Source organism: Notolabrus celidotus, chromosome 3 (genome assembly GCF_009762535.1).
Source record: "Notolabrus celidotus isolate fNotCel1 chromosome 3, fNotCel1.pri, whole genome shotgun sequence".
NCBI lineage: Eukaryota > Metazoa > Chordata > Actinopteri > Labriformes > Labridae > Notolabrus > Notolabrus celidotus.
The window spans coordinates 30,199,166-30,223,164 of NC_048274.1; the positions used below are offsets into that span (position 1 = coordinate 30,199,166).

Below are 23,999 nucleotides of genomic sequence, written 5' to 3' on the forward strand. Positions count from 1 at the left end.
CACAATGCTGCACACTCCTGCATTAATCTGTTTCTTTAATATTGATCTAGCTGTCAAAAAGAAAAAATTAAAAAACAAGGGTTATGAGGATGGAAGAAAATCAATACAAAAAGAAGTCCCATTTCAAGTGATTCAATAACAGCTACAGTAGATCAGAAGAGGGAAGGCAAAAGGCTTCATACAATACGTGGTCAGTAAAACACCAGGACACCATTGACTTGTGTTTGTGTTGTGAACAAACAATGGAGCCACAGGAAGTTCTTCTTTAGCACAAAGACAGAAATTAAGTTTGACGTTTCCTTTAGGTAGCTTTCCTTTTAGCAGTGCAGAACAAAACAGTTAAGGATGGGAGTGAAACTTCTTGTGGTGTGTGTGGATCTGGATTATTCCAGGAGTAGAAAAAAAAGACCTCACTGAGGCCTATTTTTGTGATATTTTCAAAGTAAGTGTTTCAGGGAGAGGAAGATAAACACTCTGGTTTCTATTGTTTCTGTGATGATTCTGCAGGCGCCAGAACACACTGTACCTCTGTTAACAGAGAGAAGAATGTGCAAGGAAAACATCCATTTGTTTGTAATAATTTGACCAACCAATAGGTGGAGCTCACTGCATTTTGTCCTTTTAAAATCTTGTCTCTTGTGGTGTGAAAGGTCAGACTTACAAATAAGAGTCAAGGTGATGCAGTGAATTTTGATCCACTGATCCATTTTGCCAATTTTTTAACTGATGTTCTTAAAAGCCAATTCCTCTTGCCCTGTGCAATGGATAGAGGGTAACTTTTTAAATTTAGGTACACATTAACCAGCTGCCTATTAGAATGCATGCTAGTAGTTCTTAATTTGTCATCAAAGCTTTCATTATTACCCCATTACAAAGTTTAACTGCTATGTGTTAACTAGCTCCACTAAGTATTGTGGTTCAACCAATTTATAGTGCTCAGTCCAAACAACACATATTAAGAGATTTCAATTCATGTACTGTGCGAAAAAGTTCCCATAGACTCACTCTGTTGCCATTGAGACTGTATTTGGTAAAAAAAACAGTTAGTTAATAGTGTCGTACTTGAGTCATATAATCATTCAGAGTAATATATGATTAAGTGAGAGTGGAAATTGCAGGGTTAGTCCCATTATGTTGCCTGGTATGTGGCCCACAATAAGCATTCTATTAAATCATATAAGATACAATGCAATACCGAATTGGCTGATGAATACAAAATGCTACGAGAGAAAAAAGGCCAGATTGATGTCATATGCGCCACAGGGAAGAGTCATAAAGTAGAACTATGGCGGTGGTAGAAGAGGTGTTAAGAGGGACACAGTATATTTGTATTGCATTTATCAGGACACCAGCATATTGTGGGATTAATATTCTGTCCCACCCCTATTATTAGGAGGGTTTGGGCATTTACATGACAGTGTTAAACACAGTACTCATTTGCATGCTAACAAGCAGATACTCAATGTTGCCCTAAAGTGTTACTGTGAAGGGAAACATAAAAATAGACCTTTTTCTGCATTTTACTCATGTGCTATCAACATGGTTTAATTCAGACAAATTGATTCAATGGAGCTATTATTCATTTTTTTAGAAACCTTACTCTAAAATGTCTGCTGTGAAAAAAGGCCCATTAAAATGGAAGTTCATCCAATTGCCAGGACAGCATCAGGGCATCAACTCCAATAAAAGTATTATGCAATACAGACATGTAGGTGGGTGAAGTTAAAACAAAGACAGCACAGGACTAATGCTGAATTTAAACACTTGAATCACCAAATGCTTCACACTAAGTATTGTTAATAAATTAGAGAATTGGAATTAAAATGAACCGAGGCCAGCCTATCATTAAGGAGGAAACCAGGTGTTCCTGCGTTACTGCAAATCTTGTACTTGTGTTTCTGTTTGTATGCAAATAATCAACACCCCATCTTAGCTGTAATGTTTCAGCTGTTAAAAGTAATTTTATTAATTAAAGACAATAAAAATGCTTCTGAAAATGGTGGAAAGCATTCAAATAATGCCTCAATATACCGGAGGTGAAAAGCTGAAATGGTTGAAACCGTTTGTGTTAGGACAGAGCAGATATTTAACATCCACAGTATTGATAACCAAAGGTGATTTCCGGAAATGGTCAGAAACAGTCTGCAGTTTAGAATTTTCTTTGACATTCATATAGCATGTTATGTATTTCAAGTTTAAACTGCACAGTAGAATTCATGGAAAAAGCATCATGTAGTTATAAAGTTTATTTTCTACTCATGTCCTGTTGTTCTCTGCTTGATGTTTGTGGATTTTGGTAGTTTTAAGCAAGGCTTCCCAAAATCTACCCAGTTAAAGCTGTTGGGGTTGAGTACCTGTTCAAGGATGATACTCAAGACGGCGATACACTATTGAATGACACTAATGTTTCATCTGTAATTTAGATCCTGTCTTCAGTTTCATTCACAGAGTATATTATTAAAAATAAAAGGCTGCGAAAAACTCAAAATCCGGCCCAAACTCTATGTTTGTTGCTTATACATTTCTCTCAACTTTAAATGCTGTGGAATTGAAAAAAAGTATATAACCAAACTTGTTTGCAATGAAATGAATAGAAGTACATCTTACACAAACAAAAAGTTATGAGAGGGAATTATTTCTAGTATGATCTCTGGATACAACTTTGTCAGTTTGTCTTTTATTCCCTTAAAAAGGAGGTTGGAAAGGAGTTAGCTTGAACTCCTTTTTAAACAAAATGTAATCCTTACATGGAATCTGAGCACATTTCAGTACCACCAAATTCTCAGCATCAGTGCTCCGTTTGGAAAATAAAAAAAATGTTCTGTTGCATCACAATTTCCTGTAAATGTGGGGACAGTTGGTCAGTCTCCTGCTGGGGTTCTACTTTGTTGTGCGTTAGTATGTGATTGTACAATCTTGAGGATACTTTTCATGTGTGCACTCTACACATTCTGCTTGTGAAAATAAATATACAATTTTACATGAAGGTTAATGGGCATCTACAAATGACCAAAAGGGTCCATTATGCACTTGGAAGAAAATTAATCTAATAGAAATTAAAGAAGCCTCTAGATCCCAGAGGTCTACTTCACATTACTTTACCTGAGCGACTACACCAACCCATCAATTTCTGCAGTTACTCCAAAAGGAACACAAGCTTTTTGATGCCATATCACAATGCACAATACCAACCAGATAGTCTACATTTTTATCCAAACACCAATAAAGTGAAGAGCAGATCTGGATCTGTTCATGCTTAGCTCTGCATCCATTTTCACCTACTGCAAAAATCCCAATTCTAACTGAATGTGCAGCTGTAAATCTGGCATTTGAGGTGGCCGGGGCCAAAACCTCCTTAGATGTTTGATTCTAATTATGAGAGGATGAGTTCAGAACTGCACTAGAGATCATAACTTTCAACAAATATTATATCAAAGATAACTGGCTAGACAGCCTGATGCTGGTATTCAATATCGCCAAATCATATCAGCATCTCCTCAAAGACCAATGACAGGCTCAAAGAAAACTGGATGTCCATGTTTGTCTCCATAAACTCAAACTATTCAACAGTCTGTTTGAGAGCAAAGGGCAATGTTGCTCTCCTCCCACCAGAAAAAAAAACAAACTTCAAACGCTTTAACCAATCCCTGACCAGATGGGCAGAAAAGAGTCTGTTGGGTTTTTTTTTTTGCTCGGTGCCAGGTCTGTCTCAGCCTTCATGGAGACTCAGAGAGGGACGTCAGGTTTGCAGTCATTCATTGACATCCCAGATTTCAGAGAGCAGCGGGGGAAGCTTCTTATCCTGGAGGCGAAGGGCGAAAACCTGCTCCGAGTGAACGCTACTTAGTGTACGAAGGCTCACCAGCTTCATCAGCATACGGGGAAACATCAAGTGATCCTGAGGAAACCAGTGAAACAACATTTTTTTAAGATTCTAGTAGAGGACACTTTCTGCCCTAAAGTCCCATCTGCAGCATTTCTTCTGGACTACTTCACCTATTATGTCATCCTCTATGCCCTAGGTCTAAATTAGTTTTGGCTGACAATTAAGTATAATATCCTTTAACAGTTTTAGTCAAAGAAAGCAGCATAGTAGGTTGCTTTGCTTAGCAATATAATATCAACACAGAAACATCTTTATTCCATTATGAATATTCCCTGTACCCACATCAGTAATTGGTGAAGGTTCCATTAATACAAGTCTTAGATATCCCACAGCGGTCTGGCTCTGATAGTAACAATACTGCTGAGCTGTTTTCACTTGATGCAAAAAGTAACAAGAAAACACTTGGCATAAATTAGAACAATGCATTACAGTTAAACAGTTACTTCTAACTGGCACACGACCGCTCCCGTAACTCGTTTCTTGCACCCGTTTAACCCTGCTGCCACCATCAGACTGACAAAACAGATCTAACCTCAGCCCTGACCTAATGTGCTTGTTGTGATGACGAAAGCCAGGTTATGCTGACTTTCTGTCGGTCACAGGAAAAGATGTTATGTGAACAGCTTGGCACTTACATTTGGTCTCTTTATCATGATGTAAGAGCGCAGTGCGTCAACATAGGGCTGCTGCAACCTCTCCACCAGATCGTGATCCTGTACATTTGGGCGATCTAAATAGTTAAGGACAAAATAAAAGACACCTGTTAATGTTATTTATAATCTCATTTTATGGGATTCATGCCTTTTGAAAACGCAAACTCTACACCGGCTAACATCCTTAGAGGACTGACAGGCGGCTTTACATAAACTTTACATTTCATACTGAGGATTCACTGGGGGTTCTTTGGAGAATGAGTTCTGACCTGCAGAAAAGATGTTGATGGCAATGAGCAGGGCGTATTCAGCTTCGTCCAAATGCAGGTCGTTCATTCCTTTTGAGAACTCAAAAATGGGGTTAATGAACTCTATCTGAAGTCCTGAGGAGGTGAGAGTTTAGAGACAGACAGGGAAACAAGACGTCACTTTAAAGAAGGAAACGTGGTGCAATGACTTTGTAGGCTTTAGGTTACTTTGCTCTTGACCCACTTTCACTAAAAGTGTACACCCTTAGCTAAGTGCTTCTTTTTATATAAAAGTTGCGTAACAAAAATAACCTTATGTCTCAAGTGCATACACACACAGCACTTAATGAGTAATTTTATACCATACTAGGGTGAGAACAAAAACACCATTTACACTTTATGAAAAAAGTTCAAGGATACAAAATGTCATTCTGCTGTTTTTATGTAAGACAAATGCATACAGGCAATCAGCCAAAGTGACCCCTAATATTGTATCTGCTAAAACATTTGACAGGGAGAAAATAGCATGTGCACCTGCTTTGGCGAAATCCTCCTTGTTATAACTGAAATCCTTCAGAAAAGTTATGCTATCAATAGTAGGGTTGTACCGCCGAGATGTCTCAAGCAGCATAATCTGAGGAAGAGGAACACATTTTAATGGGTGAAGTAATAACACAGAGACAAAATGATGACGTGGTCAATATTTTTAAAGTCAACAGCAATATTTAATGTAGAAACCCTGCTTTAGAGAACATCTACCCTCAGTCAACAGAGGTTTATTATAAAACCACAAAAAATGGAGACCTTACGACCATATTTGAAAATGGCTCCTCTGTTCATTCTTCTCTAAAAAAAAAAAAAAAAAGTCCTGCAGCTCACTTGGAACATATTTTACTAAGTGTTGCTATGAAACCACTTATGCACAGTAACAAAGCCTTGCATTCAAAGTAAAACAAACTTTTCCAACTGAGGCTACTAGAAAACAGAGTCTCATGATAAACCGCGACAAACCTCAATGGTAGACGTCTTCAGAAGAGCGATCTGGTCCTCCCTTGTGAGCTCCAGGAAACCAGGAAGCTGCTTCGCAAAATCCACAATCTCCTGGACTGACATGATCGCAAGCTCTGTGAAGTGGGCAAACCGCTGCTGACGCACTTCACGGTTCTGCAAGTCCTGACTCTGGGGCCAAGGCTGCTTGATGAACACATAAAGGAAAATGTATGAATTGGTTGGCAAAGTGTAAGACAGTTCTTAAAAATCTGTATGCTGTAGGGTGAACGTGACCACAAATGACTCTCCACAACGTTCTCATCATATAATCATTGATCATAATCAAAGTTAAAATACAATGTTTGTTTCTTTAGCTCATACTTTAGGAGGCAAAAATAAAGAGGTGTGACATGAGGTGATTGGTGGCCATGCGGTTACAAAAAAAGTCGTAAAACCACCACACGTGAGACAATTACTGACAACTGGTCTAAAACAATCCTTGCTACCTGAGACGTTCACTTACCGTCACTTTTGGTCGGTCCAGGAAAGACCTCTTGTTGCATTGCTTCTGCATGGCCACCAGCTTCTCGATCATCTCCTGCTGCTGGGGATCCAGTGAGGCAATTTCCTGCAGAGGGGTTGGGGTGACCACTGTGGACGTGCGGGCCGTTTCCTCCTCGTGCTGCTTCTTCATCTTCTTCAGTCGAATTTGTTCCTCAGAGAGCACACCTACAGGTCAAAGAGGGATGCAAATATTCAATCCCCTGACTTCAAATGTTTTTGTATTCCCATGATTTTCACTCCCCCCCTGCAATCCCACAAGCCTAAAAATGCAGTGGGATCTGAGGTCTCCATATCTCTGACTCAATCTGGCACTCAGACACTCACACTGCTCCAGCATGCCTGCCTCCCGACACTTGCGCAGGCGGCACTGCTGGCACTTGCGGCGCATATACATGTCCATTTCACAGCGCCCGTTGTTCTTGCAGGAGTACTGGGCACTTTTAATGACGCTGCGTCGAAAGAAGCCCTTGCAGCCTTCACAGCTCAACACGTTGTAGTGGAAACCAGAGGCCTTGTCACCGCATACACTGCACACCTCATTGCCCAGCATCTTTGGCGCAGGTCCCTTCTTTCTCTTCACCGGCTGACCATCTATACACATGGGAGGAGAGAAAATAGAATAATTAATTCAGCACGTTCAGTGAAATCCTCTGAGACAGGAAATTGTTTTAAGAGAGCATTCAATGTGTGCTGACGGTTAGGTAATGTCTGCTTGTCTTCCTTCAGTTAAGTTAGACACAGCACTGTATGCAAAATATGTAAGCTCATTATGCAAGATACACAATGCAAATTCCCAGAGTCAAGTACATCCTGTCTGAAGTTTCACAAGTCTAGACTGTCAGCAAACTCAATAGAAAACGTTAAAGCAGAAACGTAAATGGCAGGATGGCTTACTCCTCCTTTTAGTTAGTCCATAGATTCAATGCAACACACTACTTTAATGTCAGTCTAAAAATGCGCCAGGTTAGCTGAATACATTTTGTCCTGTACAGTTACTGTATTGGGACTTTGGAGGACTAGTTGAACTGCTTTGGGTTGTACAGGGAAACATAATTTCTAAATTCTTGAGTAACTATGAAAATAAACTCGTCATTTACAATAAACATTAAAAATGTTGAAGACATGCGCCAACAACTGTGGCCAAAAAGGATCCAAACATGGGGAAACAAGCTAGAGATAACAACATGACCAATGGAACAAAGTACTGGATATTCTTGTTTCTGGAAGTTGTTAAACAAGCCTTATTAGGCACACATGGATACTTGTAGAGACATGTCAGAGACATACACTGCTATGATCACCATTTCTATGCATGGAGGTCATAAAAGTTTTCTGGAACCAATAAAGTCTGTCTGTTCCCACGTTTTCATTCTAAGGAAGGCTCAGTGATGGTTTCCTAATTCTCCCTTAACAGTTGCTAATGCTGACTAAAGTAAGTTTTATAAAAATGTGACAATGTAAAAAACGGAAAATAAATATTAGTTTTTTTTCTTGACTATTTAAATGTGATAGTTTTCTCTCACCTATGCTGGGATTCGTGTCACCTGCAGATGGATCCTGTTTAATATCACAGGGCTCAACCAGCAGAGGGCTGCTCATCTCACTCAGTGCAGGGCCATTATGAGGGGGGACGGGGAAGTCATCTGGCTGGGAGAGGTCAGCCAGTGACAGCAGGCCTTCGTGCTTCATTGCGGTGCTTCCACTGCTCTCCTCAACCAAGCAGTCCAGCTGCAGCTCAGAGGCCCCACCAAACACCTTACTCTCATCTGACAGAGGAGACACAAACAAGGTCAACAACAACAACCACCTACCATCGTCTGTTATTTTGACAGGTGTCCAAAACAGAGAGTGACACTCATCAGCCAACATATATAAGATACAATACCCATGGATTAAACACTACAACTCTGAAGCTTATATTTATGAATCTTTGCTAGAATGTGGAAACTGAAGCAGTCATTAGCTTAAAATGGATGCATTTCTGAAACCCAACAAATCTCGGCATATAAGGAGGACAAAATAATTAATAATGGACTAAAAACCATCAGACTGGATAGACGCTCCCAGAACTACACCATAGCTTGACACTACTTGTAGCAAAGTACAAATAGAGAGTGCTGAACCCAGCTTTGTTAGAGATCACACAGTAGACTCATACAGAAGAGTTTCCTCTTACCATGACCAACATCTGGGATATCAGTCACAGACAGCGTGGACATCTTCTGCACAGCAGCTTGTCATTACGAAATCAACGAGTACCTGCAGAGTAAGAGAAAAACATACTTTATCAAGACAGTACGCTCACAAGTTAATCCTTCAAGAGGAAGGAAAAATCCACTGAAACTAAATCTACTTCAAACCTGCTTCCTGGAAAGTCTGGCTACATAAGACCTTCTTTGAATAAAACAAGGATAGGACTGCAGGCCAATCTTTTTAAAACAAGGACCAGAAAGTAGATGACTCAATCATCAGCATACATTTTTTCAAGAAAATGTCCTGATCTACTCTTGGTTTGGGATAAGAAACTTAAGAATGTCAAAAACCTCTTTTAGCCTCATATTTGGCACTCAGTTTGCATGTATGCATTATTTGTGTTCAATCAACAACGGTCCAACTGCTCGACAGTAAAGAGACTCTTCTGTGATGCCCCACTTATGAAATAACTGTTACACACATTAACAGACATACAGTGTGATTGAGGGTAATAAACAGGGTAGGAATTCAAAACCACTTACTGTGGCTACATTCCCTATAGTAATCTCATGACGGCTGTATAGATATTAACACTTGGGTGTGGTTCAGCAACATCAGCGGGAATAGTTCTCTTATACAGCACAGTGCAGTTCTTAGAAAGAACTTCAATACGACAAGAGTCGATATCAGCTCAGATCCTGCTACACTGGCGTGTACAGGCCAAGCCAACTGGCAGTAAAAGCAGAAGTGAAAGTTTGTCATGCGCCTCATATGGATGCATTTCAGGAAACTGAGTCAGCAGACACACATGCATGATTTCTGGCTATTTTTAACTGTCATGCATAAAAGAACACCCAGTTTAAAAATATATCATTTATGTCATTTGTTGCAAGGCAAAATTCAGATTCAATAAAAAAAAACGTACAAAAATAACAAAGCTTATTATGTAAAGAATTCCAGCACTTAACAAAAAGGTTTAGTTGATGTAACACGCTGTAATCAGGAGTACTTCTGATGTTATGCGAAACCTCTTTAATGTAGTTATATTGGCTGGAATAAATATACTTGTGGAAATGTTTTGCGGTAAAATAAAATAATGAAATACCTGACAGGTTGAGTAACTTGATATTTAAACAAATTACATTTAACATTGACACTATTCTTGAAATAAATCCTGCTTGATGGGTTTGGCATATAGACCATCCAAGATCTCTTCTTTTCAGATGTTGTACTTCAATATTAAAACATCCCATTGCCAAAGTCGGATTAGTTAAACTACATGTATTGACAGAAAAATGTATACTCGTCAGCTAAGGGAGTAGGCTCAGACAACAAGCACAGAAGTACATGGTGTAGAGTCAAAACTCAAAATGTACTCCACACCTGACTATGTTTTTTTAGTAGCCTACCTAACTTCCAGGCAGTGATAACCACCTTGATACAAACTAAGCCGGCGCTCCTGCAAGATCATAATAAAATCCAAAAAAAAGCACAGTGCCAAACCTACCCTTTTGATATAAAGACAACCATCACTACATAAGCTTACAGTGATCAGCTTATTTTCAGAGAATAAAAGGATTTTTGGAATACGAACAAAGAAAAGAGCAACGCTTTCCTAAAGCAGCTTCCAGACTTTATCTTATGCTCTTCATCTACAGGAGAAAAAGGATATTATCTACCAGCTAACAGACTACAAGTCGCTGCATGGCCTCTGGACAGTATTTATTGATACAACACATCGCAAAAGCACTATCTGAATTTAGTTTGTCAATGTATGTCGATATTATTATAGCCTGATATGTCAAGTTGCGCTGCTCGCTGATTTATTTTACATCCACCTCTGGATGAAAACATTAATTTTCATTATGGTATAATATTACTTTGATTCTTTGTACTATGATTTAGTATTTTAAAATGTCATAAAGTCTTACATTTGGTTTAAATTAGGGGCATGAAATAGGTATGATATGATATCATAAGACCATTCAATATAATCAGTTAAATTTATATTGACTCACTTGCATGTTATTTGATATGAAAATTGTAAAATGTAATTAATTAAAAGAGGATTTTTTCATCTTTTGTCATAAGAACAAAGATGGATTTTTTTTACATTGCAAGCGCCTCATTTCTCACATTAAAGTGAAAACGTATGATATCACGGGTCAATGCATTTCATCTTATTTAGGTGACTAAATATGCATCTGCACACTTAATATTAAAACCACATGGTTTACCTGTGTTTTGGGATTTGTCTGTTGACCCGTTTTCTCGATAAAACACAGGGTTTTTTTTTCTACACTGTTAATTTATTCCCATTTGGGGAGCCCAGACGTTTTATCTTTGACAGATATGATCAGGCTTTTTTGTTGGCTGGTTACCACCTACAGATGTGCTCCAATAAACATATTGACACAGAAAACAAATGCAGTCTAAAGATGATAAGGATTGGATATTTATGCTCTATATAATTGTAATGTTTGATCCATTTGGTGACCAATAACATTGGATTGTGAAAAGTTAGTATGCCTCTGTGTGACAGCCATAAAAGTTATTATGCAACCCTTTGTGATGTCTTTTTTATTATTTTTTTAAGTTTTTTGTTTTTTTAAATAAACAACTTATGTATGCCAACTATTCTGTCAACCTTTGGAAATCAAAAGTCAATGTTTGGTGTCTGTTGAAGAGTGACTCAGAACATAGTGGGGAAAACCATAAAAAAAACAGAACACATGAAACAGCCAGTAGTGAGAGCGGAAGTAATTTTCCCAGCTCCACTGATAAGCTACTGAATAACCGGTAAAGAAGTTATTGTCGCAACAGCTCAGGAAAAAGCTTTCACTCAGAAGGTAGCTTTCATTTAATACTGACTCATATTACTCTAAAGTGAGATAGGCTGCAGCTTTGACTGAGCAATGTGGAACATTTGCTGAGAACATATAACAAAAATCAGATGTGCTTTTAAAGTAATACCTGACATTTCCCCACTATACTCGCTCAAATGTGTCCACTGTGATTTAGTGCTCTTAATATCAACCCTTTATGGCTACATTAAAACACCATGCACCCTTAAGTCGGTTTATAGTGCAGCAGTGGTTTTGTGACAGACATGATGTTAGACTGACCTCACCTCTGAAGTTGATGTCTTATCTATCGCCTCTCCATCTTGCCCATGTGTGTCCACCACCTCTGTCTGTTGAGATCCCTGTGCTGATGGAGGACTTGCTGGCCTTGGTGTTTCCTGAAGATGTCCAAATCCCCTGAGGCTAATTGGGCAGAAGTCTAATGACTTGATTTCTTGAAGAGAGTGAGCAGGGAAAAAGACAAGTCCCTTTCTACAATGCCCAATGGGAGACAGGAGAGAAAAGAGAGAGGGGAGGAGAGAGAGTGAGAGAGAGAACACAAGAGGTTACTATTGGTCATGTGTGAGACTCTTAAATCCACACAGAGACCTCTGCTTCTCAAGCCTTTTCCTCTTTGACTATTTAAGCAGCCGGAAGTCCTGCTCATCACAGACACTTGGAGACTAGTTCTGCCAAAACTTGACCCGCATTGTGTTCTGCTGCTTGAAATCATAGTCTGTAAAGGCCTGCACCAACCAAAGCCTTCCTCACTTTAACTTCACACAGACTACAGGGAAGAAGAATGACAAAAAACAGCATCTTTGTTTAATGAGTCAATCATCTGACCAAAACAATCTTAGAGAAGGTCTTATATTCTCATGTTGAGAAACCAACAACCAACTTCAGATGTCATGTCAGCCGTGCAGTCCAGGCTTGTTTACCTCTTGTTCTAACAAGCTGTCTGATCAGTTACTCAGACAATGGGTCAAGTTATCAAAGGTTTCAAACTTTATTGGGTGAATCTAGATTCTGCGGCAGTAAAAGAGGTCGACTCTGCCTGTGACCTTATGTCATCCCTGTTGCTATCTCTCTGTCTAAGTCCAATGTCCCCCCTGCGTCTTATCAGTCACCTTTGCCCATGTGCATGTTTTCATAGACGGCTGGAAATTAAAATGACAGCCCCATCGAAGTCAATAAAACCAGACAAATGAAAAAGCTTTGATTAGATTTAACATTTTTTATCAACTAACACTGACATTACACACAACAGAAGCCCTAACATTCAAACACAACTAAAATGCTCCAGTCATCATTACTCTCAATCTATATCATACCAGATCTGCGATGCCAAGACAATATCTTGCTCATTCCCACAAATTAGACTGAGTCACTGGACATGCAGGTGTGAATGGAACGACTGACTTGAGCGACAATGTAATTTAGCTGTTATTGCATTTTGAGCATTTACAATAAACACATCTGAAAAGTCTAAAGTTCTCACACTAATTTAAAAATACTATTTTAGGCAAACACAGGAAGTCACGAGTCAATTTAAACCATTTGGATGGAGGTGTGGGTAGCAATCATAGACTGTATAAATAATGGACGTAGTATCTGTGACATCACCCATCTGTTTTCAAGCCAATTGTCGGTGGTCGCGACATTGGAAATGCTGAACGCAACCTAACTTCTGTTGAGCTAGTGTGAGGTAAAGAGGCGGGGTTTAAGCCTCCTCGCCAACAGCTACAGTGTTCCTGCCTGTTAATCAAGTCAGTCGTGTCCTTAAAAGGGCAAAAATTGTAATCTTAATCTCTTCTGAACTGTTGCGTTAGAAAAAAATAGAGGAATTAGCTCTTCAGGGCGAAGCCGTTTTTTGATCCAGACTGTAAACATTTTTGAATTGGTGTGTATGTGGTTTCCGTTGTTTCTGCAGCCAGCCTCAAGTGGACGCTCAATGAACTGCAATTCATAACACTTCTGCATGGGCTTCATATTTTGAGACTGAAGGTTGCCGCTTGTTGTTAAGTCGACTAAACAATCTCCCTTTCTTATCAGAACCAGAATTATTAGTCAGTTAAACAAATTATTGGTGTGTTTTCACATTGTAGTCTGAAGGTTGGTGGTGACAGCTCTACTACTGTTAGCCACAACGACAAACTGATTTGACATTGTTTAAATGCAGATTTGGTGATCCCATGTTTTTCATAAACTGTCCTCAATTGTGACTGTTTTCTGAGTGTTTTTCACTTTTAAACGACTCAGAGTCAGAATTTAAATGTCCGTTTAAATCCCAAGGAAATAAGTTGCTTCCAAACATCCCTTCGTTAAACCCATGACAATTTTAGGATTAAAGAAACAGTTGTTTTGCAAGATAATCCATTGTTCTTTGTCACTGAAGCAGCAGCTGACTTATTTTGTGCTGAAGTGAAACCAGAGATAGTTAATATCTGTGCTGCCATCACAGGTGTAAGAATGCTGGAACTGGTGGCGTTACATTTGAGGGCAGAAAAGACTCTTTTAGTCTTTTACAACATGACAATAAGTAGAAGAACAACACTTTAGTGGTAGATGGGATAGTGTCATATTAATCAGAGCTACACTAGAATGCAGTTTCTGGTAGGAACCCCCCAAAACAAAACTTGTTTCTCCGATGTTTGATCAGGCGGCAAGTCCAGGGGGGCTATGAGCTGAAAGTGGCTGATGACAGGAGCTATGCTTGTTTCTGTTTAGGATTCCTTCAGGGTTTAAGGTAAAAGGTTTTACCTTGAGCCGAGTTATCGACAGGGGTCTCCCTACCTCTAAAACACGGACTCATAATAAAAACTATTAAAAACAGTGAATTAGGCAGTTTCGATTTCTCATCAGTGTGCCTGGTGTCATTGTCAGCATGAATCTCAACGGGTCACAGAGTGGTTGTGAGATAGCTGCGTTCATCAAAGCCATGCGAGACACAGCCAGCTCGACTGGGTGGGAAACATCCTTCTTTAAAAGTCTCAGGGTGCCGAAGGATGTAACTCTCACCTATCAAGCAAAAATGGTCTCCCATGATCAGCAACAACTTTGTGTGAAAGCAAAGAGTCAGTGCTTTCAGGAGTCACAGGCTCCCGATGAATAAAAGTTCCCACCAACACCCTGATGGAAGAAGAAGTAGTACATTCAGTGCCTCGAGGTCTTGCAGACCCACCCAGATGTTTTCACTTCTTCTCAGCAGAGACTTCTGCTCAGGTTGAGACTGGGTGGAGTTGTTCTGGGGATTATGTAAGGTCACAAACAATTAAAGTAAATGTGGATGTAACTCATCCCAAACTGACAATAGGTGCAACATGTGTCAGGCCTGCACACACCCTGACAGAGGATCCATCAGGTGTTATGAGTGGAATCATTAGTTAGGTTAACCATGGGGCTTTCGTGTTTTATGTATTTTATTTTGCTATCTTGTTTTTTGTTTCTTATAATAAAGCATTGTATTATTATTTGGTTACAACCACCAATAGGGGCATTCACAAATTAAAACTAGATATACTCAGCAATGAAAAGTGTGCAAAAACCCAGTGCTGGCAAACCAAACAGTCTGGAGGAAGAAAAATACAGACTGAATGTTTGGTGTTTTGCATTTAAGATGATCACATGCCTCTATGGCACAACTAAGGGGAAAATCTGTTTACTGAAATCAGAAGCTTATGTTGATTTATGGAAGTACTCACCGAGTAGAGACTGTATCATGATAAGCCTATACAATCAACACAAGAGGTCAGTAATGGAGTTTCTGGTAGAGCACACAGGGCAGCTATGTTTTATAAAACCTTTGACGGGCTACGAGAAAGCACTTGAGGAATATCTGTCAGAAAGGCCTACAGTGTGATATGAGTGAGGAGAAAATTATAAAATACCGTGAAAGAAATTATGGCGGCATGGGGGAAATTTACATTAAGTGTAATTTTAATCCTTGCTGAGACAGGAGCTGTAACACTGTTACATTCAATCTGGGAATGTAAATGTGACTACTCTGTTTTTGGAAGAAGTATTTAGTAAAAATTTAGGAAAATGCATAGGTCTAAATGTAACTATGCCACAAACACTGTGCCTACAAGGAGCCCAGACAGAATTGCTCAACATTTCAACATACATCTCTGCTGTTATGACCTCAGCTGGCTGTCCGAGTGACCCTCAGATTGTGGAAAAGTTCTGCCTCTCCAGATCTTAAAAAAATGGATGCATTAACAGCATGTTAAACATAATGTCATATGAAAAATGTTAGCCTAAATGATACTGAAGCTGAGAACTTGAGGGCCACTTCCTTTTGCTCAAACAGTTATGGGGATCTGATTGAAATGCTGGAAATACTTGCTTACTTTAGTTGTTGTAAATGTGCAAATTTACCACATGCCTTTGCATAGTTACTCTTTGAATATTTAGTAAATCAAAGTAGTGATGCCGTCTATTTGTGTACCTTTAAATATCTAAAACGTGTAATTAAAATCAAAGATTTCACGACATTAAACTTTTGGTGGCCTTTGTAAACCTGGATCAGCTTGTTTTTCAATTAGCTTGAGTGGTTTGTTAGCAAGTTGTCCAATGACACTTTACGGTAGCACTATAAGCAGTGTTTCGCAATAGTGTTATGTAAACATTTCAGGATTTAAGTAACGTTTGTCAGTATGAATTAAGGTGCTTGTTTTGACCACATACATATTATTGACATTAGCCAAGTTGTAGTTATTTAACAAGCCTTACTGTCACTTAATTAACAGCTAGTTAAAGAAATACAGCTAGCTACAAGTTCCATTTGTAAACACTACTTTAAACTGACATTATATGGATGTATTAATCCTTCCCCGCTGACAGATGAAACACTGTGCGTTAGAACGCTTAAACTAAAGGATGTTTAGGTGTTTCATTGTCAATCCAAACAAGGCCAATATCTCACACGTTAGCTTAACACCCCCGCACTCGACAAGAACTCCCTTTCAACAACTTCAACTGAGCCATAAAAGACAACTTCACAACACAAACATGACAAAAGAGGACAAAAACAAGCTTCACTTGCCTGGAACTCCACGACTGTGTTACGACCTGCTAGTTAGGGGAAGCTATTCCGGGCGTTTGTAGCCGCTGACAGCAGATCTGACATCCAGAGCTAGCATGTTAGCTCGCTGGTTAGTTCTGTCATGTGATCAGCGGGCCGGGGAGCTCAGCAGCTCCGCAGGAGGAGACACATCTCATCAGAGGAGAGAGTCCGCCCTGAGTTCAGCCTGAGAGGAAAACAGTCAGGCAAACACTGCTATTTAACAGGCCGTGTGGTAATGGTGCCTAATATTTGCTTGTTCGCATTTTTGTCATATTTTTAATTTTTTAAGGTATCATCAAATAAAGTAGGGAATTAAAAGCACTTCTATTGGCCAGGGAGGCTATAAGAAAACATACCAGAAATCTGACTCTTGTTTAACTTTTCTCTCTGTGTACAAGCATTTAACAGTAAATATTAAAGCTCCTGTGAGAAGTTTTAAGCTTGTTTTGCAACTGACTGAAATAAATACTGTCACCTCTTTATGGGCTACAAAAATCAAACAAGCTGATTATTTACAACAGGGGATGTCAAACTTGTTTGGCTTGTGTACCAATTTCAGCCAAGTACCCCTTTGTATGGCCGAGAAAATGTTTCAGGAAATAATATGGTTAAATAAAATGAATAAATGTATGCATGTGGTTTTACAGTGTCATAATAAAGTTTAATGAAAGATGACACAAATTCTATGCTTTTGTAGTGCAATATTTTTCAGAAATTATTGAAAGATTTTGGCAGCTAGTACCTTTGATGGCCCAGGAGCACAACGATTTTTTTTCTGTCAAACAAGAAGCACTTCAACCACCTGTTCATTGTTATCCTCCGGGACGCATTTTTATTAGCATGCAAATCTACGTGATCGCTCGCTGAACAATTGTTGTCAACAGACAGAGGCCGTCTGGTCCAAGCAGTTTTGCAAATATTTTATGAATGAATATGCTCAATTTGGAAATAGTTAATCCCCTATTTGGTGTTGCATTGAAATCAAATTGAATGCTGTTGCTAAAGTTGTTTTCAATCAGATTTCTTTTAAACTTTTTGTTATGCAACTTTTTTTTTTACATTTGTCGCATTGGCCTTGCAGTACTCCCACGTACCCCAGTGGTAAGCGTACCCCCATTTGAGAATCACTGATTTACAAGATACATTGTTTCTATTCTATTGTTGCCTTAAAAATACTCTGCAAATGGGTAGGCAGCAGATGTGATACATGTGATGTGATGTGATACATTTCACACTGCCAAACATACTTTGTAACATTTCTACAGCAAAAGTCCTCAATAAGGGGTACATCAGACTGCTAAAAATCAGCAAGATTCTTTTTTTCATTAAGAAATGTAAAAACACAAGCACAGGCGAAGTTCAGTAAAGACATAAGAGGTACCAGTTTGACCACATTTGTCAGATATACTACATAATATATAAACATAATGATGTAGTATTCAAAGCAAATATGGCAGATGAAATATTGACATCCCTTATTTGAGTAAACCTAGCAGTACATCAAAGTGAAAACACACAATTTTGGGGGGTATTAATTGGGTAAAATATGCTTACAATATCAAAAAAGTACCTTAAAAATAACAGGAAAAGTTTTACAGACAATTCCCTGGTTTATTATCTTAACTATTATTAATATTATTATTGTATGTTGAATTAAATGTATTAATGAAGCATATGAGCTGATCTTATATCATGTTCATGAAATATTACTAGTATGACTAATGCTCAAACCTTTAGAGCAGGCTAAATGTAGTGTAGTAAAATAAAAATCTGCATTTGAAATGTGATATCAATATTTATCAATTAAGATTGAGACTAAAAGTCTAAGTGTCTCTTACTACCCCCATCCCTCCCAATATACTTTTGAGTTTTTGATCTCAAATGTCAGACTGTTCAAAGACGCACGTCTTTCTTCGATAGTGATGAACAAGCAGTGAACAAGCCGTTCTGAAGTTGTTGATGTGAGTAACTCTCCAGGCCGCTTGAGGGCAGTGTCTCAACCGTCTCAACAGGCAAGACAGGAAGCGGAAACAGCTACTTTTTATTTCACCAAAGAACAAGAAGGAAACAACAAACACAAAACGCTTGTGTGGGTCTTCAGTTTATGGTGTTGGTCGCATGTTATGCACTTTTCACTACAGTTTTCTGTATTTTAGCCTAGTTTTTATACAAAGGAGACCATGCCTGTTATTTGTGCGGTTTCGGGGTGCAACAATAAGTTTGTGAAAGGGTCGGAAATACGATTTTACAGGTAAGTTATCCTCGGTTTAAGTTTTCGGTCGGTTACTTCATTAGTTTTACGTTAGTTTCGAGTTATTTGATTTGATGAAGCACAGAAATCCACCAGAAATAACTAAGATCGTTCGTTTTATGTAAAGACACGTCCACTTTGCCACTGAAATAAATGTTAATACACATGTAATAACTAAACGTGCACCGGTGTAACCTAAACATCGTAATAGCCCTCATAAAGTAATCATTTACTTTATGAGGGCTAAATGTATGGAGAATAATACAGCGTCATCTCTTTACCATTGGTATGATCTTGTATTATTACCTGAAACATCACTTGGATACTGAAGGCACCGTTTCACAAGCATTGATGGGACATGGGCTAAACTATTACTTTCAATATAATATGTTATAAAGTGGGAAAAAATGACATCTTGTATATTTAGTGCATAATATAACCAGTTTTTGCTACATTTGCAACACATTCTCATGCAAAGATTTAACAGTAAACAGCTTTACCATGATCTGATCTTTGAAATTTGTTCACGGAATGAAATAAAAAGTTTGAGGAAAGAAAAGGCAAAATGCCCACATAGATCTGTTCCCTGCTGTGTTTCATCCCTCATTAACCCTTCACACTTCCCTGATAATGTGAGCAGATCTGTAAGCCTGACAGAAAGTGAGTTGAGCTCTGTCAGGCATGCTGTTTGCCAATATATGCACACATCAAATTTCAAATCAGCTATCTAAATGAAAAGGTTGCCAAAACCTCTCAAGTAGTACCCTAAAGACAAAAATAATAAATTAAATGCAATAATAATCAAAATTGAAACATAAATAAGTTATTTAAAAAAAAACAGTAGCAAAGTAACCCTCCTGTAAAACGCCAAAGATGGTCTGCTTTGAGAGTTAAAGAAAAGAGGTCATTAACAAAACCTCAGCTACAACCATAAAAGTCCAGAAACAAACATTTAACATGGATATATTCTTAATCATTCATGATAACATTATGTCTTTATTAATTGTTTCTGCTTTTGATTGTGTGCTCTGGTTGATATTTTAAATGTCCATTTCTAGATTTCTAACACATGATAAAAATTTACAGATTTTAAAAGCATTTCGTACAGTTGTGATAAGAATCAAATGTTAGTATATTGTAAATCGCAATTCCCCTTCCCTGAAACACAGCCGAAAGCAAACAAATTCACTTTTTTTTTTAGTATTAACTAATAGCTATCACGTATTCTGATAAGATAAGCTAGGTCATTATTATAATAGGTGTGATGGTTTAAATCATATCCTGTAGTCACCTTCCTCTCATCTATTTCAGATTTCCACTCAGCAAACCTCAACTTGCTACCAAATGGGTGCACAGCCTCGGAATGAAGAGCTTCATCCCAACTGCAAACACCTGCCTCTGCTCCGAGCACTTCAGGATCGACTGCTTCAGGGACTACAACGGCAAACAGTTTCTGAGGGAGGACGCTGTGCCTACGATATTCAACAATGGGAAGGATTCAAAGGTACAGTATAGAGATCTATTCTTTTTTATTGCTTTATTTCTACTCCAAAAAAAAACAGAAAAGTTTTACTTTGTATAAGCAATATGTTCACTGTGAACATCACACAGATTGAACTTCGTAAGAGAGGGGCGGTACCAAAGGAGACAAACGTTGCGAGCCCGTTGACGACACAGGCGGAAGGAGACAGAGCGAGAGAGGCTGCTGGTCTACGCAGAGACAAAAGAGGAGGAATGAGGGTGAGTTTTCTCTAACTGTTGGGTGATCATTGATTTTTATTAAGTGTTTAAAGCATCAGCGCAGTGTATAAATGACAAAGCTCAGTTGCATGTTTTATAAATTAGGCTGTATACTGTAGGATCAGATGTGTCTCTTAAAGTTTTAAAGTTGTAGCAGTTGAGCACAAGTCATCAGCTACCCCTAAAATGCTTCTGCCACCAAAATCACTGATTGGACTAGGTCTCTTTAAAGGTGACATATTATGCTCTTTTTCATCAAAATATATCAGTCTAAGAGGTCCCCAAAACATGTCTTTAAAGTTTATTGCTCAAAAAACACTTTGAAATCAGATTTTGGCATACCTGTAAACCATAGACTGTATAAAATATGGACGTAGTATCCGTGACATCACCCATCTGTTTCTGAAGAGCTGTTTTGAGGCAAATCGTCGGCGGGAGCCATATTGCTTCTGTCGAGCCAGTGTGACGTAAAGAGGCGGAGTTTGAGCCTCCTAGCCAACAGCTACAGTGTTCCCACAGGCAGCTGTGCCTCTCATTGGAAGACTAGTAATCTCAATATCTTTGAAATTGCTGCGTTAGAAAAAAATGCACCCCCCTCACAGTCAGAGCAGATTGAGAAATTAGCTATCCAGACTACACTCGTCTTTTGTACCAGGCTGTAAACATGTTTATTTCTGCTGTAAAGATCGTCCTTTTCCCCATTCATGTGTATGTGACTTCCGGTACTTCCGGAGCCAGCCTCAAGCGGATCCTCGATGAACTGCAGCTTTTAACACTTCAGCATTTTTAGACCGGAGGTTGCCGCTGGCTGTAAACCCCTCTTTTTCAGCCCTGCTCAGAACAGGCTGTTTTCTGTGTCTGTGCCTTTAAATGAGAATGAGCTCTCTGACTACGCCCCCGCAGGAAGTGGATGTGCCCTCGGCTCTCCGGCACGTTGATCTAAAGTTTACATGTTGGCTGAATATACACGGCTGCTCACAGACCCGCGTTACTTCAACCATCTGAGTTTGATCCAGAATCTGATCCTGACAGAGAGGCGCCTGCAGCAGGACCTTTCTAAACAATTGGTCACAGATTTAGTGTTTCGTGTTGTTTTATTTATTTGTCAGTATGTAGTTTGTTGTTGTGTTTATTAAGACAGCCAACAACTAGCATGCCCTCCTCCTAAGCTCCTTGTTAGCACCATAAACTGTGAATAAAAATGGACAGCGTTGCTCCGCCTCTTCTTGTTGTACGGTTCTGAAGCCAAAAAATCCATCTCCTGGGAGCAGCCATTGTGCAGCCAGAGCCTGTGAAGCCACTGTAACGAGCTCCGCCCTACAGCGTAGCGTCACAAGACGCTGTGTGTCCTTTGAAGTTTCCCTCTACAGCGGCTGTGAATCAAAACAAACCCGGAAGTAAAACCCCGTTTTTTAACCTCTAATAACTAACGAAAAAGAAACTTTTCAGGAAAAAAAAGCCTTGGACACAAAACAGTCAAATAATAACTACATATCACCACAGCATACGGATGTAAGAAACATTCAACTATAGAGTATGCCCTTACTTTTTTGGGGTCCTTTATCTGTCATGTACCTTATTTGTCACAGGGTGGACGAGGAGGCCGTGGGGGAAAACAGCTTGCTGACAGGTAAGAACATGTGTTTAGGTGTTTCTTCATCCTTACTGTAGCGATAGATCTATGTGTATAATTGAAGTATTTCGTCATGGATTTCAGTTTTCTTCATTAAAATAAATATGTGTCCTCTGAAACAGAGAACTCTTATCAGCACAAAGTCTCTGTTTTTGTTTTCAGAAGGCACCAGTTGTATTTGTGTGGGGACATTTGATGGTTGTTCATCAAACATGTGCTTCTTCTGACTCCAACATGATGTGTGGAAAATATCCTGTACCCTTAAAAGAAGCTGAACAACTAGAAAAGAGCAGATGGTGACATGTTGTAGACTTTTGGGTCACATTTGAATTTTAAGAGTCAAAGCAATAAAATATGATAAAGATGTTTAAGATTATGAGGTGATATGTTAGAGCAAATAAATACAAATGAAAGATGAAAATATAAAAACAGATGAATTAAAGAAAACAAAAGCAGTAAATAGTCAAAAGCAATAGAGTGCAGGGAGAACAGGACATCAAAGGAATGAGAGCTGTGATAAAGAGGAAAAGAGGAGAGATGAAAGAATGCATTGCAATAAAAGCAAGTATGTAAAAGTGAGTTTCAAGAAGTGATTAAAAGACGTCACTGATTTTGTAAGTAACTCATGCAACTGTGTCCGGACCAAGCAGTTTTATGTGTTTATGCTTTGACATTCCTGGAAGTTGTTTTTCTGCTTGTATAATCTCTGTGACTTGGTCAGGAACTGGACACGAGGAGCGCAATAAGCAGAAAATTACTTGTCATTTAAATGTCATCATAATTAAGCACAGACAACTCTAGTCCATGATAAGTTGTTGTTGTCTTTATGGGGGTCTGTAGTTGATGTAGGGTAAGATGAGGTGGGCACAGGGACTACTGAACAATGCAGCAATTCATGACTAAAGAACAGCTGTAATACATTTTACATACTTAATAATTATATCTGTAGGAGTTTTAAAGGGCAAGGGGGGCGGGGGGTGTTAGTGACGTTAATGAAACCTGAATGTTGGTTTGACCATTGTTTTATAACGCTGAGAGAGACAGAACAGCCCCCAGGTTTTCACTCCTCACTGAATGTCCCATAATATAAATCGTCATTGCCAGGGGTTCCTCTCTGTATAACTTTATTTGTTACACAGAGAGGAAGTAACCTGAGGTAATGATACTTTGGAAAAGGGGAGGTGACTGGTCAGTCTATAATGCGAGTCTTTGTTGTGTTGTATGCAGACAGACCATCGGAGCAAAGAGCAGAGTGTACGACAACAAAGGCCGCCTGCTGTCCAACAGTAAGGACATGTGCGACTGTCTGGACGTGGACTGTATGGGCTGCTTCTACCCCTGCTCGGAGTGTGGCTCTCGAAAGTGTGGAGTGGAATGCCGCTGTGACAGGAAGTGGCTCTACGAGCAGATGGAGGTGGAGGGTGGAGAGATCATCAGAAACAAGTTTGCCTTTTAGTCAGTAGTGACTCTTGAAATAGTCTATCCATACCAGGCTGCTCCTGAGAATCAGACCGTCTCCTTCCCTCGTATTCAGCTGAGAGTCAGGCAGATGGACCCTTACTGCGGTGACTACTTGAAGGCATCTTCCACAATGATGAGTGATATTTATCTGATTTACAGAGCTACAGCCTGTGGTAGAAAACTGTAAGATGTTTGATTTTGTTTCTTTAAACATGTTTCTCCAGTTTCCCTTACATTTTTTTTCAATTGTGTTCTCTAGTATATATATAATGTATATTTTTTGTTCTGCCATTTTGTGTAAATAAACAGTTTTCTTAACATTCATGTCTGCACTACTTGTGTTCTGAAATATCTGTAACAAAGTTCTGTTAAAGAAGTCTGGTACATTTCCTGCAGACTTTTCTTTTTCCTCTTTTTCTTTTCTTTTTTCTCTCCTGACTGAAAGTCATACTTCCTTCATGTGTCTTAT

General features: G+C 39.0%; 2 protein-coding genes across 5 annotated transcripts; one reads left to right on the forward strand and one right to left on the reverse strand.

Annotated features, from left to right (window-relative positions):
• Positions 1–1,005: 1,005 nt before the first annotated feature.
• On the reverse strand, positions 1,006–16,636 carry nr1h3 (nuclear receptor subfamily 1, group H, member 3). Of its 4 annotated transcripts, XM_034679845.1 has the most exons (12): positions 16,425–16,636; positions 14,399–14,509; positions 11,660–11,869; positions 8,518–8,600; positions 7,865–8,107; positions 6,666–6,932; positions 6,301–6,506; positions 5,799–5,978; positions 5,322–5,421; positions 4,809–4,922; positions 4,522–4,616; positions 1,006–3,898 (listed from the first exon to the last, which is right to left on the reverse strand). In XM_034679845.1, the coding sequence occupies exons 4-12, from the start codon at positions 8,558–8,560 to the stop codon at positions 3,752–3,754; spliced, it is 1,395 nt and encodes a 464-aa protein (XP_034535736.1). In that variant the 5' UTR covers positions 8,561–8,600; positions 11,660–11,869; positions 14,399–14,509; positions 16,425–16,636; the 3' UTR covers positions 1,006–3,751. The 4 variants fall into 4 exon arrangements, with proteins under 4 accessions (XP_034535736.1, XP_034535732.1, XP_034535735.1 ...); XM_034679841.1 differs by lacking the exon at positions 14,399–14,509 and having other exon boundaries at positions 11,665–11,869; XM_034679844.1 differs by lacking the exon at positions 14,399–14,509.
• A 1,843-nt stretch (positions 16,637–18,479) lies between these two features.
• Positions 18,480–23,854, forward strand: arl14ep (ADP-ribosylation factor-like 14 effector protein). The gene is made up of 5 exons (XM_034680125.1): positions 18,480–18,696; positions 20,008–20,200; positions 20,308–20,436; positions 22,026–22,066; positions 23,297–23,854. The coding sequence occupies exons 1-5, from the start codon at positions 18,626–18,628 to the stop codon at positions 23,523–23,525; spliced, it is 663 nt and encodes a 220-aa protein (XP_034536016.1). The 5' UTR covers positions 18,480–18,625; the 3' UTR covers positions 23,526–23,854.
• Positions 23,855–23,999: the final 145 nt, after the last annotated feature.

Coding starts and splice junctions, on each gene's coding strand:
- nr1h3 (XM_034679841.1), bottom strand. CDS start 8,560: ATGTCCACGCTGTCTGTGACTGATATCCCAGATGTTGGTCATG. Junction 8,108..8,517: donor TATCCCAGATGTTGGTCATG/GTAAGAGGAAAC, acceptor CTCCTCTGTCAG/ATGAGAGTAAGGTGTTTGGT. Junction 5,422..5,798: donor TGAAGACGTCTACCATTGAG/GTTTGTCGCGGT, acceptor CCTCTTCCTCAG/ATTATGCTGCTTGAGACATC.
- arl14ep (XM_034680125.1), top strand. CDS start 18,626: ATGCCTGTTATTTGTGCGGTTTCGGGGTGCAACAATAAGTTTGTGAAA. Junction 18,697..20,007: donor TCGGAAATACGATTTTACAG/GTAAGTTATCCT, acceptor CATCTATTTCAG/ATTTCCACTCAGCAAACCTC. Junction 20,201..20,307: donor ACAATGGGAAGGATTCAAAG/GTACAGTATAGA, acceptor AACATCACACAG/ATTGAACTTCGTAAGAGAGG.